Source organism: Jaculus jaculus, chromosome 8, assembly GCF_020740685.1.
Source record: "Jaculus jaculus isolate mJacJac1 chromosome 8, mJacJac1.mat.Y.cur, whole genome shotgun sequence".
In the NCBI taxonomy this organism is placed as follows: Eukaryota; Metazoa; Chordata; class Mammalia; order Rodentia; family Dipodidae; genus Jaculus; species Jaculus jaculus.
This window is the reverse complement of record NC_059109.1, coordinates 126,572,506-126,586,079: the sequence shown is the minus strand read 5'-3', so window position 1 is coordinate 126,586,079 and position 13,574 is coordinate 126,572,506. Positions and strand designations below refer to the sequence as shown.

At 50.3% G+C, this 13,574-nt stretch overlaps 1 protein-coding gene across 1 annotated transcript; it reads left to right on the top strand.

Annotated features, from left to right (window-relative positions):
• Nucleotides 1–2,092: 2,092 nt before the first annotated feature.
• LOC101607743 (osteoclast stimulatory transmembrane protein) lies at nt 2,093–12,532 on the top strand. The gene is made up of 3 exons (XM_045157464.1): nt 2,093–2,173; nt 7,152–8,157; nt 11,831–12,532. The coding sequence occupies exons 1-3, from the start codon at nt 2,130–2,132 to the stop codon at nt 12,176–12,178; spliced, it is 1,398 nt and encodes a 465-aa protein (XP_045013399.1). The 5' UTR covers nt 2,093–2,129; the 3' UTR covers nt 12,179–12,532.
• Nucleotides 12,533–13,574: the final 1,042 nt, after the last annotated feature.

Genomic DNA, 13,574 nt, shown 5'->3' with positions numbered 1-13,574 from the left:
TTTAAAAAATTTAAAAAGAGGGCTAGAGAGTTGCTTAGTGGTTAAGGCACTTGCCTGCAAAACCTAAGGACCCAGGTTCGATTCTCCAGGACCCATATAAGCCAGATGCACAAGGTGGCTCATGTGTCTGGAGTTCATTTGCAATGGCTAGAGGCCCTGGTGGGCCCATTCTCTCTCTCTCTCTCTCTCTCTCTCTCTCTCTCTCTCTCTCTCTCTCCCTCCCTCCCTTTCTAATAAATAAATAAAAATAAAAAATTAAAGGAGAATTGGCCAGCACAGGAGTGTTGTTTTTCTCTTTCTTCCCTCCTTTCTTCCTAGCTTTAAAACATTGGCTACTTTTTTGCATCTGCTTTTACATATGTGGTATGTATATATGGTATATACGTATGCATGTGTGTATATTTACATGCTTATGGGCACATGTGGGGGAGGGTGCACATTTATATGGAGGCCAGAGGTCAACATCAGATACCTCCACCTATTGCTTTCCACCTTATATTTGAGACAGTGTCTCACTGAACCCACAGCTCACCCATTTGGTTAGATTAGCTAACTAGCCAGTGAGTCCTAGATCCTCCTGTCTCTGCCTCCCCGGTGTTGGGATTACAAGTATGAGCCAGCACACCTGGCTTTTTAAAAAATTATTTTTAAAATTTATTTGTTTGAGAAAGAGAGAAAGAGTGTAAGAGGCAGATAGATGATCGATAGATAGATAGACAGATAGATAGATGGATAAAGAATAGGTGTGCTAGGGCCTCTAGCCCACTGCAAATGAACTCCAGACAATGTGCCACCTTGCGCATATGGCTTTATGTGGGTACTGGAGAATTGAACCTGGGTCCTTTGGCTTTACAGGCAAGTGCCTTAACCGCTAAGCAATGTCTCCAGCCCCAAACCTGGCTTTCATGTGGGTGCTGGGGATCCGAACTCAGATCCTCATGCGTGTGCAGCAAGCACTTTACCCACTGAGCCAGCTCCCTGGACCAACCTTGGCCACTTTTGTACCAAAGGGGCATGAGTGTCCTGTGTGGGACATCTGGGAAGACTGGCCATATGGCCTCTTTTCAAGGTGGCTGGCCCTGGACTGCTGTGACCCTGGGCTGCGGCTAAGCACTAACTCCACCCCAACCCCAAGGGGTGGATGCCAGGCAGCTTCTATCCCATGCTGTGTGTGTGGCAGGGCCAACAGGTTGGCAGATACTGGGCCACTGTGTGCTGGTTCAGGCAGCCTCAGAGGTTCCTGGCCACCTGGAGGGGGGCTCGCAGCCCCCTGTGGGCCAGGCCACAGGGCCTCCAGTCAACTGTGTGATTATGAGATGTCACTTCCCCTATCCAGGCCACACAATGGTTTCCTTCAGGTCTGAGTGGGTGGCTCAGCAACATGTCCTTAAAAGGGAAAATGACAGGCAGTTGGAATTTCTCCCAGCTGGGTCTCTTTCAGCTTTTTACCTTTTCGGTGGCACTGAAGAGGGCTGGGGGCTCAGGAGCAGCCTCCTGGGGACACAGAAGTCTATGACAGTGACTGGGACAGCTTGGGAGGACTCTGTGCCTTCCATGTGAGAATACCCTGGAGGTGCACCTGCAGGCTAATGGCAGCAGGATGTCCACATTAATTGTGCACTTACTGTTTGCAGTGCTGGCTGCAGTACACAGTAACCACTGGTCTGTGGGTCACGCCCTCTGCATGTTGGGCACAGCACAGTGTGGCTTTAGCAGGGACCCTGTTGTCACCTGCTGTCAGGTTCCCCTAGGGCATGTAAATATCAAGGAGGGAAGGAGAAGCAGGATGGAGTTTTTCGTCTAGCACCGGTGTGAATAAACCTCAATGTCTTCCTCTGTAAAATGGGCTCACTCTCCCTTCCTGCTTTGGGGATCACAGATACGGTTTGGCAAATGTCTTTCCCTCCTCCCCTCCCACACCTTCCACCGCCCCTGTGGGAAAGGATGAGGCAGCTGGCCCAGCCCCCCAGGAGGTGGGCCTGGCTGGGTGGAAGCCAGGAGGGCTTGATGAAAGGGAGGAAAAAGCAGAAGCTGTAGAGCTTCCCAGATCCCCAGAGATCCCCCTGACTTCCTCTCCACCTGCCATAGCTGTGCAGCCGCAGACCTGACCACCACGGCTCTCAAGGACCATGTGGGATGTCTGCGGAGCCACCGAGCACCTCATCAGGACAGGGTAAGTCTAGAGACTGGGGCACAGAGGCGAGAAAAAAGTAAGGAGGGCTGGAGAGATGGCTTAGTGGTTAAGGTGCTTGCCTGTGAAGCCTAAAGACCCAAGTTTGATTCCCCAGGACTCACGTAAGCCAGATGCACAAGGTACATCTGGAGTTCGTTTGCAGCGGCTGGAGGCTCTGGTATGCCTGTTCTCTTTCTTTCTCACACAAATAAATAAACTCAGCAGTGTGCTGTGATGGGAGTGATCAAGTCTCAAGTCCCTGCCACTCCCTGGCTGTGTGACCCTGACGAAATTCTCACCTCCCTTAGCCTCAGTTTACCCCTCGGCAGAAGTGAGCCATAGCAATGTCTATGAGCTGTTGTGAGAAGGGAGAGAGAAGGAGGCAGGGGCGGGGCTCGGAAGAACATCCCATGAGCCACTGCTAAGGTCCTTGTCCCTTTCAAGACCCAGCACAGAGCTGAGCACCCAACACAACAGGGTCCTGGCCTCTAATCATGTAGCGTGAAGGTGTCTTGTCCCCCCTCCGAATGTCCCCACCAGCCAGGAAGGGGATACCAGCCTGAGACGCCCCTGGGTGAGCTGCACACCTGCTTGGCACTGAGCACCTGCAGGGGCACACGTAGGTCAGGGGTGGTAAATGCCCTCTCTGGCCAGCTGCAGAGAAAACGGGGAAGCTGGAAATCCAGACTTATTTCCAGATGGAGGCTGCTAACACACATTCACACTCACTCACATACATGCTAAAACACGCACGCTCACACATGCTGGATATCAAAATAAAGTGTGCTTATATACACTAAGCTCAGCTCCCAGGGTCCCAGCACTGTGACCTCTGTGCCAGGCCTCATGTGTCCCAGCTCCCCAAGTTCAAGTCCTCAGACCTCTGCTTCCTAATCCCTAAAGTGAACCCGGTCACACTCGGTGCCTGCAGCGGGCACACGTGGCCACCCTCTCTCCACCTTAGAATGGATGTTCATCCTGCAAGCCCCAGCTCAAATGTTACCTCTTCCAGAAAGTCACCCATGCTCACAGCTAAACATTACCGAGTCTTCCAGTCCAGCCAAAGTTTACCACGAGAGAGAGAGAGAGAGAAAGAAAGAGAGAGAGTGTGTGTGTTACATATGTGCTCATATGAGTGTGGGCGCACATATGTGTCTGTACACGTGGAGGCCTGAGGTTGATGTTGGGAGTCTTCCTCAGTCACCCTCCACCTTCTTCTTTGAGACCAAGGAATCTTGCTGACCCTCGAGTTCACCGACTCGGCTAGACTAGCTGGCAGATCCCTGTGCTCACTTCCCCAGCTGGGATTACAGGTCATGCCACCATGCTTGGCATTTTTCACGGGTGCTGGGGATCCCAGCTCAAGACCTCCTGTTTGCATGGCAAGCACTTTACTCATGGGGTCACTTCCCTGGCCCTTCAGAGTTCCTTTTGTTTTCTTTCTTTCATTTTCCTTCCTTCCTTCCTTCTTTTTTCCTTTTTCTTCCCTTTTTTGTTTTTTCAAGGTAGAGTCTAACCCAGGCTGACCAGGGTGGCCTCAAACTCACAACCATCCTCCTACCTCTGCCTCCCTTGGCAGTTCCTTTTTAAAGGATTCCTACTCTCACGCCCTGTTTAAACCAGCCAGTTTGACTACGAACTTCTCATGCATGGTGACTAAATTTATCTCCGTGTCCCACAGATAAACACAGTTATTTTACACCTTCCCTTTATCTTTAAGTCCATCTCTTCCTCCAGCATGGGATTGTCACCAGTGACCTTTGCTCCCTGTGAGTCCAAGAAAACAGAAGCAGTCATGCCACCCTGTGAATATTCATGAGGCACCCAACACGTTGCAACATGCTCCTCCAGGCACGTGAGATACAGCACTGATCGGAAGTGACAAAACTGCTCCAGTAGAGTCGACACTCTGAGAGCAATGGCTCACATGGTGCTTAAGATATGTCAGATCAAACCACTTCTATCAAGTCATTCATGCAGCTGATTGAAAAGAGGCACAGAGAGATTAAGAAACCTGCCTGAGGGGTTGGCAAATGGCTGCGAGGTTAAATAAAGGTGCTTGCTTGCAAAGCTTGACAGTCAAGGGTTTGATTCCCCAGTACCCACGTAAAGTCAGATGCACAAAGTGATACATGCATCTGGAGTTCATCTGCAGTGGCTGGAGGTCCTGCCATGCCCATTCTCATTCATTCATTTTCTCTCTCTCTCTCTGTCTCATAAATCAATGAATATTTAAAGAAGAGAACCTTGCCCACGGTAGCACAGCTGTCATGTGGTGGAGGAGGTGAGGGAGCCTGTCCTTAGCAGTTGCTCTGTCCTTCCAGAGTCAGCTGCATCTTTTCTCCAGGACCCACAGCTTGCCTGCATCAGCATTCTCTGTTCTCACTTCCCCAGCCATCCCGCCTACTCAGGATGAGTAGCTTTTGATCCCTTATAAGGCAGCCACACCTTCCAGCTCTTTATGTCACCAGATGCAACCACCCTCAGCTGTCACTGAGGGAGTTTCCCTTGGTCGGTGTCCCCCTCTCCGCCATGCCTCCCGCCTGCACACACGCTGGGGCTCCTCCCTGCTGAAATGAGAATTTCCAGAACCCACCTCCTCCATCTTGCCCTGCTCCACTGGTCTGCTCTTTACTGCAAAAATGACCCCAAGGAGTGGCTGCATTCATGTCTCTGCTTCTTTCCTCCTTCAGCCTCCTCCCCAGTGCCCACTCTAGTTAGGTTTGGGTCTGGATTGTTCCCAAGCTGCCCCTGCCTGCCAAGGCCACCAGGGACCACCTCCCCCAAGGTGTCTAAATCCCAGAGCCCTTGCCAGGCGTTCCTTGCTTTTCACCCATCCACAGCATCTTATGTGTTCGGCCCCACCCCACCCCTGGGTGTGTCCAAGCCCTCCCTTGCTGGTTCCTCATCACCTCACAAGACCCCTGACCTCAAGCATCTTTGGGGCTCAGCCCCTGCGTCTCTCTCTCTCTCTCTCTCTCTCTACCTACCTACCCCACAGTCCTCTGAGCCACCTCAGTGCCAGGGCTTTCAGCGCCATCCATAGAGCGGTGACCCCTACACCCCTCCGCATTTCAGTCCGGGGGTTTCATAGCCCAGCCTCAACTGCTCCCCTGGACGTCCAGCTCCGCACCTCACCTTGTGGTGAGGAGTTCCAGGCTGGGAACCTCATCTCTCCACTCAGCACTTCTGCACCACAAAGTCCCCACTTCAGGCCATCTTCCGCACCCCCGCCCCATGCTTAGCTTCCACCTTTCTCTCATAAGCATGTGGGTGCACATGTGTGCAGATATGCATGCGTGCGTGCAGACACCAGAGGTAATCTTCGGGAATCTTCCCTAGTCACTCGTCACCTCGTTCTTGGAATCAGTCTCTCACTGAGCCGTCAGCTCCAGGGGTGACCCTGTCTCCTCTTCCCCAATGCTGGGATGGCAGGCACCCGCCACCGCTGGCATTTTATGTGGGCACTGAGGATCCAAACTCAGTGGTTGCATAGGAAGCACTTTGCCCATCGACCCGTCTCCCCAGCTCTGCAGTCTGCAAGCCTTGACTGCCAGCCGTCCACTGTGAGCACTAGGAAGGCCAGGGTCCCTCTGCTCCATGCATTACTGTGTCTCTGGCAGCAAACTCATAGTAACTGTTTAAGAAACACTGGGTGAATGCATCAGTATGAGGGCAGTGGAGTGTAAAAGTCCCCCCCCCCGCCACATGCCAACTGGGCTGCCTCCTTGCCTGTAAATAGTGATGGAGATGCTGAACTCCATAAAGAAGGAAATGCTGGGGCTGGAGAGATGACTCAGTGGTTGCAGTCCTTGCCTGCTAAGAGTAAGGACCTGGGCTCGATTCCCCAGAACCCATGTAAAGACAGATGCGCAACTGCATTTGTCTGGAGTTTGTTTGCAGTGGCTAGAGAGACTGTGGTGCACTCTTTCTCTCTCCCTCTCAAATAAATAAATAATTTTTTAAGCCAAGAAGGAACTGGGCTGGAGAAATGACTTAGTGGTTAAGGCTCTTGCCTGCAAAGCCAATGGACCCTGGTTTAACTCCCCAGGACCCACGTAAGCCAGATGCACAAGGTGGCGAATGCATCTGGAGTTCATTTGCAGCAGCTAGAGGCTCTGGTACACCTCTCTCTCTCTCTCTCTCTCTCTCTCTCTCTCTCACTCTGTCTTTCTCTCTCTATTTATCTCAAACAAATAAAGAAAAATTTAAAAAAATTAAAAAGGAAAAGAAGGAACTGCTGAGGCTGGGGAGATGGTATTTGCCACCCAAGCATGAATATCTGAGTTCAGATCCCAAGACTTCGCATAAAGCCTGACACCAGATACGTGTATAATCCCAGCATTCCTGGGGAGAGAGGGGAGATAGGAATAATGCTCAGTTGCTCGCAGCTAGCCCGGAGAACACAGCGGTGAATGAGAGATGCTGCCTCACACAAGTTGTCCTCTGATCTCCACCCACCCACGGAGCACTCCCTGCACTGACCCCATGAACACCCCGCCCCCCACGCGCGCGCCCTTGCACACACACACACACACACACACACACACACAGGGAAGGAAACGTCCTTGTCTGCAAATGCAGGAGACCCTGAACCTCGAGGCCTGTGAACTCAGGTGACCCGGCTTCTCTGCCTTTCCCTCCTCCGGCTCTATTTCATGTGTGTTTCTCTCACTTCACTTCACCACTCTCCAGTTACTCCCACCAGACTGTCATCGCGGACTCTACATAGACCAGAAGCACCCTGGGGCCAAGCTATGTTCTACAATACCCCCCTTGACCACCCCTCCGAGCCTAACCCGGGCGTGAAGGCTCTGATTGGCTCAGTTTGTGTCATGTGGGTCAGTGGAGTGCTTCTGATTGGTCCACCTGGGAATTATGCTGTTTCCCCCCTCCCTCCACTCCGGGCTACCAGGGTCACTGGGACGTGCACATCCGGAGCTTCCTGACATAGGTCTTTCCCTTCCCTTGTGTGCAGCTGGAGGTTACGGCACTTGGGAATCTGCAAAACACTTGGCCTACTGCAGGCTGCCTGGGACGCCTTCTCCAGACCCGTTCCAACCGGCTGCGGCCAGCTGCTGGCCCAGGTCGTCCTGTGCGCTTGCTTAGCTGGATCTGCCGCTGGCCTGCTTCACCGCTGGCTCTGCGCCTCGCACCTTGATCTCCCCGAACCCTCGACCCTGGCGACCGCTGTCTGCGGTCTCCTGCTCTTCCTGAGCCTGGGCCTTGTGCCCCCTATCCGCTGCCTGTTCGCACTCAGCCTGCCCACCCTGGGCACCCAGCAAGGTCGCCAGCTGCTCCTGTCCTACAGTACGGCCACCCTGGCTGCTGCCGTGGTGCCCAACATCTTAGCCAACGTGGCTGCCACTGGGCAGGTGCTGAGGTGTGTCACCGAGGGCTCACTGGAGAGTCTGATTAATACCACCCAACAGCTACAAGCCGCATCCCAGACACTGGGCCCCGCCAGCCAAGTGGGCAGCCGAGGCCTGACATTTGAGACTCAGGGCGATGGCTCTGCCTTCCGCCGTCACGTGCTCAGGGCCACTCAGCAGATCCTAGAAGACTTCTCTGGTCTCGAGACTCAGGCCAGGAGGATAGCAAGGGGCGCCCAGTGGATGGCCACAGGACTGTTTATGCTGGGTCTCCTTGCAGAGTCCGCCTGGTACCTCCATCGCTACCTGACTGACCTGCGGTTTGACAACATCTACCTGACCCGGCAGCTGGCTCAGCAGCTGGCCCAGTCCAGGGCCACACACCTGCTGGCTTCTTCTGCACCGTCCTGGCTACTCCAGGCAACCAGATCGAAGCTGTCACGGGAGGAGCTACTAAGCTGTCTCCTAAGGCTGGGACTTCTGGGGCTGCTCCTGGTGGCCACTGCGCTGACTGTGGCCACAGATCACGTGACCTTCATCCTGGCACAGGTGGCCGTGGACTGGGCTCAAAAGTTGCCCACTGCCCCCATCACTCTCACGGTCAAGTATGATGTAAGCGGGATGATGGGAGATGTGCAAGGTTAATTCCGAGAGGATGGGGGAGGGGATCGTTCACAGGTTTTGACTTTTGCTGAAATTTTGCTTATCTCCAAGTAACCTCCACCCCCTTTGGGTATGTCACGAGGTCCTGGGCGTGGGCAGATGAGCTCATTAGATCCCAACAGTCCTGTGAAGTGGGTACTTTTCACCACCAATTGCCGGTAGTGATTTGAGGATTCTGAGACCTTACAGAAGCTTGCTTCAAGCTCATGCTCTTCCAAAGTGTCCTAGACTCGTCCTCTTTTGCACAGGTGACTTCAGTCCTCCTTGCCCTACATTTGCTACTGGAAATTGTACAATGTGATCATATCTGTAACTTACCCAGCACATTCCATGTGTTATAAGTGACATCTATTATATGGTGACCATTACTACTAGCCCACATCCCAGTGAGTCAGACCAAGTATGAGGCATAGAAGTGAGTCGGCCTGGGGATGCAGGCCTCTCCTCTCAGCTACTAGAGAGGTTGAGGCAGGAAGATTACATACTCAAGGCCTGCCTGGGCAACTTAGTGAGACTCTGTCTCAGAATAAAAAAATACCAAAGAAGCCTGAGGATAGGGCTCCATGGCAGAGCACTTGCCTCGCCTGTGTGACTCTTCCCTCCTCCCAAGGACGTGGGAATGGCCCAGACCAAGAACCCTCACCCTCACTGGAAACCTGTCTGGCTTCTGAGATCTATAAGTAATATATATATATTTTTTTTTTTGGTTTTTCAAGGTAGGGTCTCACTTAGCCCAGGCTGACCTGGAATTCACTATGGAGTCTCAGGGTGGCCTCGAACTCACAGCAATCCTCCTACACCTCTGCCTCCCAAGTGCTGGGATTAAAGGCGTGTGCCACCACACCCGGCTTATAAGTAATGTTTTATTGGAACTCAGCCTTGTATTACCCATATCTGCTCTACCAAGAGAAGGGTCGAGTGACCATGGCAGGGACCATATGACCACAGAATGGAATACCTACTGACTTAAAGTAAGATAGAAAATAGTCACTGTCTCCCTGGATATATTTACCATTAGATTGAGATTTGTGGGGTTTTTCTTGGGGGGTGGTGGTAAGCAATCTTAAATAGTGAGATCTCATACAAGAGTAAAGTCCATCCCATAGAACCTACAAGTGTTGGATGCTGAACTAATAATGCCATAACGTATAGTCACCAAGCACCTACATGCTTGAAAGTTATCTTTCAAAACTGAAAGAAATCCACTTAATCAGATGAAGATGCTGAGGGCACAGAGAAGTCAGGGAGCTTGCTCAAGTTCATCGCACTGAGAAGTGACAGGACCTCGCGGGACTCTCCCGAGCCCCTTCCGCCAGCAGAAGTAAAATCACTGATGGCATTGTTATGAGGCAAATATGCTAATATACGCAAGCATACTGTCTACGCAAATATAATATGAAAACACACTCTTCCAACTAAGAAATTGCTTTTCAAAATATTTCCTTTTTATTTATTTGCACAGAAAGAGGGGAGGGAGAAATGGGTGTACCAGGGCTTCTTGCCACTGCAAATGGACTCCAGATACATGTGCCATTTGGCACATCTGGCTTTATGTGGGTACTGGGGAATCAAACCCAGGCCATCAGGCTTTGCAAGCAAGTGCATTTAACTGCTGAGCCATCTCCCAAGCCAAGAAATTGTTTTCTTTTCCTTCTGATTTTTTAAGTTTTTTAAAAGAATTTTAAATTTTTATTTACTTATTTGCAAGCAGAGAGAGAGAGAGAAAGAGAGAGAGAGAAGAGAGACAGACAGAAAAAAAATGGGCATGCCAGGGCTTCTAGCCACTTCACATGAACTCCAGATGCATGTGCCACTTGTGCATCTGGCTTATGTGGGTCCTGGGGAATTGAACCTGGGTCCTTTGGCTTCACAGGCCTTAACTGCTAAGCCGTCTCTCCAGCCCTTTTCTTCTGATTTTAAACAAAATAAGGACATCTTCATGAGCCCCTATTATTCAGTTCTGTGGGTCCCATCCTGGGACTCTCATGCTTCCTGGAGAAGCCAGGCCCAGATGGAACCAGAATCCAGCCTCAGCAGTCTGTCCACGTTCCAGCATTTTGTCTCTGACCTTCCTGCCTCTGTTCACACCAAAAAGCCAAGACTAATGTCTATGGCAGAGATGTAGAGACCCACCTTGCCTGGGACTGACCCTTGAGTTGGCCATATTTAGTCCAATGTATGTCTTTTATTTTTGAAAAGGTATTTATTCATTTGAGAGAGAGAGAAAGCAAAGAGAAAGAAAGAGGGATAAGAAAGAGAAAAAGAGAGAGAATGGGTGTACTACCACGGTCTCCTGCTGCTATGAACAAACTCCAGGCATATGTACCACTTTGTATATCTGGCTTTATGTGGATACTTGGAAATTGAACTCAGCAGTAAACTTTGCAAGCAGACACCTTTAAGCACTGAGCAATCTCTGCAGTAGCTGGGTGTGTCTTCTAAGGGGGTTTCTAATGGACTTGGCCCCACAGGATTGAGCCATCTGTTAGACAAGCACTCCAGTACATTCCCTGAAGGCTCACTAGGAGAAATGTCTGTTACTTTTCTGACCACTGTGACAAAATATCTGACGTCAACAACCTTCAAGGAGAAAAGATTTATTTTGGTTCACGGTTTTAGAGGGTTCAGTCCATGGTTGTGTGTCCGTGCATGTGGGAAGACATCATGGCTACCTGGGGTGTGGGGGTGTGTTGAAAGAGATTCTTTCTTGTGTGGGTTTTTTTTTTTTTTTTTGAGGTAGGGTCTCACTCTGGTCCAGGCTGACCTGGAATTAACTATGTAGTCTCAGGGTGGCCTCAAACTCACAGCGATCCTCCTGAGTGCTGGGATTAAAGGCATGCACCACCACGTCCAGCTTGAAAGAGATTCTTCATTTCTTGACAGATAAGCAGGAGAGGAAAGGGAATTCACACAGGGGCCAGGGTAAGTTACAGAACCACAAGACGCACCCTAGTCATTTACTTCCTCCAACTGGGTGCCAGCCACCTCCTGCCTTTTACCCTCCCAATAACACCTTCATATTCCAGACCCATCAGTGAATTGAATCATTGATTGGTTCAGAGCCCCCGTGATCTAATCCTCTCTGAGAACACCTCACAGACATACTGAAGCATGCTTGACCGATCTCGGCATCTTTCCATGCAATTACATTGACGACAGCTTAACTATCACACTGCCCATTAAGTATTAATTGCTACTTGATTGTTTTTGAGACAGGGTCTCATGTAGCCTCAAACTCCCTGGGTTGCCATGGGTGACCTTAAACTTCTGATCCTTCTGCTAGGATTATAGGCATGTGCCACCGTGCCCAGTTTAATGGTGCAAAGGATCAAACCTATGGCTTTGTACATGCTAGGCAAGCAATCTACTGATTTGAACTACATCCCAAGCCATTTGGCTTCCTCTAAAATATTTTGCTCAAAGGTAGTAAGAATGTAGTTCTTATCTGATAAAAGAGCTCATTTCAGCTATAGTCACATTTGGTCTCCCGAGACCCCTGGATGGGGAGTTAGTACTGTACCAACCCTGCCAACTTCCACAGGTGATAGTGGTGGGCACCAAGTGGCCAGATGGCTTCTGTGGACTCTACCTCTCACTCTCTTTTTTTTTTTTTTTCTTGAAGGCCTCATATACTATCCTGGACTTCATCCCTTTCCTCTTCAACCAGCCGCCACCCCAAAGTCCCTACGTATCTGCACAGCACTCCTACCACTGGGAGCTGCGATTCACGTCGCCTGCCTGTCCACTGCTACCAGCCCAGCGCCCCGGAGCCACTGCCCCGCTGACCGCGGGTGCCCTTCAGCTGATGGCCTGCACCACCCTGCTGCTGCAGACCTATGCCTGGCGCCTACGGCACACCATCGCCGCAGCCTTCTTCCCTGCCCAGGAGGCCAGGAGAGCTGGCCACCTGCGGGCCAGGCTCCAGCAGAGACATGAGCGGCTCCAGGGCCCTGGGGTCACACCGACCTGAATGATGACCTTGAGCCTCCTGCTGTCTCCGCGTGACCTTGGGCAGGTTCACTGCACATCTCAAAACCTCATTTCCCATATCTGAAATGATTGTGCCATTACGGTTGTGATCTGCCTTCCACGTGGGTTGGTGTGTCCCAGGAGCACATGGTCCAGGCCTTGGCGCAGGTGCAGTAAGGAGATGGGACGCTGTTTCCTTGCAGGTCTGACCCCATGAAATGATCGTAACTAATGCGTCTTGAACTCGCTGGGATGCCTCTGAGTTCTCAGAACTTACGGTAATCTAAAACCTTGATTTTACAAGTGAGAGTATTTATTACATGTTGTATTAAATGCCATTCCTCTGTTTCCAGCATCAGCAGGGGCCTTGCCAGGTTTATCAAGTAGAAATACAGAATGCCAACTCAATTCAAATGTCATATAAGTAACAAAACGTGTTTGATGTCCCTTCACCTTTGGGTATGTCCCTAGCCACTGGGCCAGTCAGGTGTGACCCACCGTGTGATTAGAGTAAGTGTTTTGATGTGCTGAATAGAGGACTTTGGCTTTAAAGACAGAAAAGTGTTGAGGCAAGCAGGCACCAAAAAAAAAAAAAAAAAAAAAAAAAAGAGGTACAAGCCTGAGACTACATAGTGAATTCCAGGTCAGCCTGGGGTAGAGTGAGAACCTACCTCAACAACAATAAGAAAAAAATAAATAAATAAAAATAAAAAGGGGCTGGAGAGATGGCTTAGCAGTTAAGGCACTTTTCTGTGAAGCCTAAGGACCAGGTTCGATTCCCCAGTACCCATGTAAAGCCAGATGCACAAAGTGGTGCATGTGTCTGGAGTTTGTTTGCAGTAGCTGGAGGCCCTGGCACACCCATTCTCTCTTTCTATCTGCCTCTCTCCATACCCTAATTTCTCTCTCAAATAAATAAGTAATTTTTAAAAAACAAGTAATACTTTATAAAAAGAAAATGGAAAAAGGACATTGGTCCATCCATCCTATATAATTACTGTGAAACACCCAAGTTAATTTTTTTCCAGTGGAGACATAGGGGAAAATGTAAGCTAGGGATTTGCTATGTGTTAATCCCCACCCCACGCTTAACAGAAGAAAGCTGTCTTGCTTGCTAGGTTCACAGCGAGGCCTTTTTCTGCACAGAGTTTAAGTAATTGGCAAAGAAGGAAATGAAGAGAAATGCAGAGCTCCAAGTTGATCTAAGTTGACAAACGATGTGGGTTTCAATGCTCTGTCCCTCAAGGCTTAGTTGCAGGCACAAGAAATGCTGTATCTCTTTTTTTTTTTCCAAAAAAATTATTTATTTGTTTACTACAGAGAGAGAGAGAGAGAGAGAGAGAGAATGGGCACACCAGGACCTCCAGCTACTGCAACTGAACTCCAAATGCATGCAC

Bases quoted from the DNA above. Each gene is read 5' to 3' on its own strand.
- LOC101607743 (XM_045157464.1), top strand. From the start codon at position 2,130: ATGTGGGATGTCTGCGGAGCCACCGAGCACCTCATCAGGACAGG. The intron at 2,174-7,151 runs GTAAGTCTAGAG...CCTTGTGTGCAG, and splicing joins GAGCACCTCATCAGGACAGG to CTGGAGGTTACGGCACTTGG. The intron at 8,158-11,830 runs GTAAGCGGGATG...TTTTTCTTGAAG, and splicing joins CTCTCACGGTCAAGTATGAT to GCCTCATATACTATCCTGGA.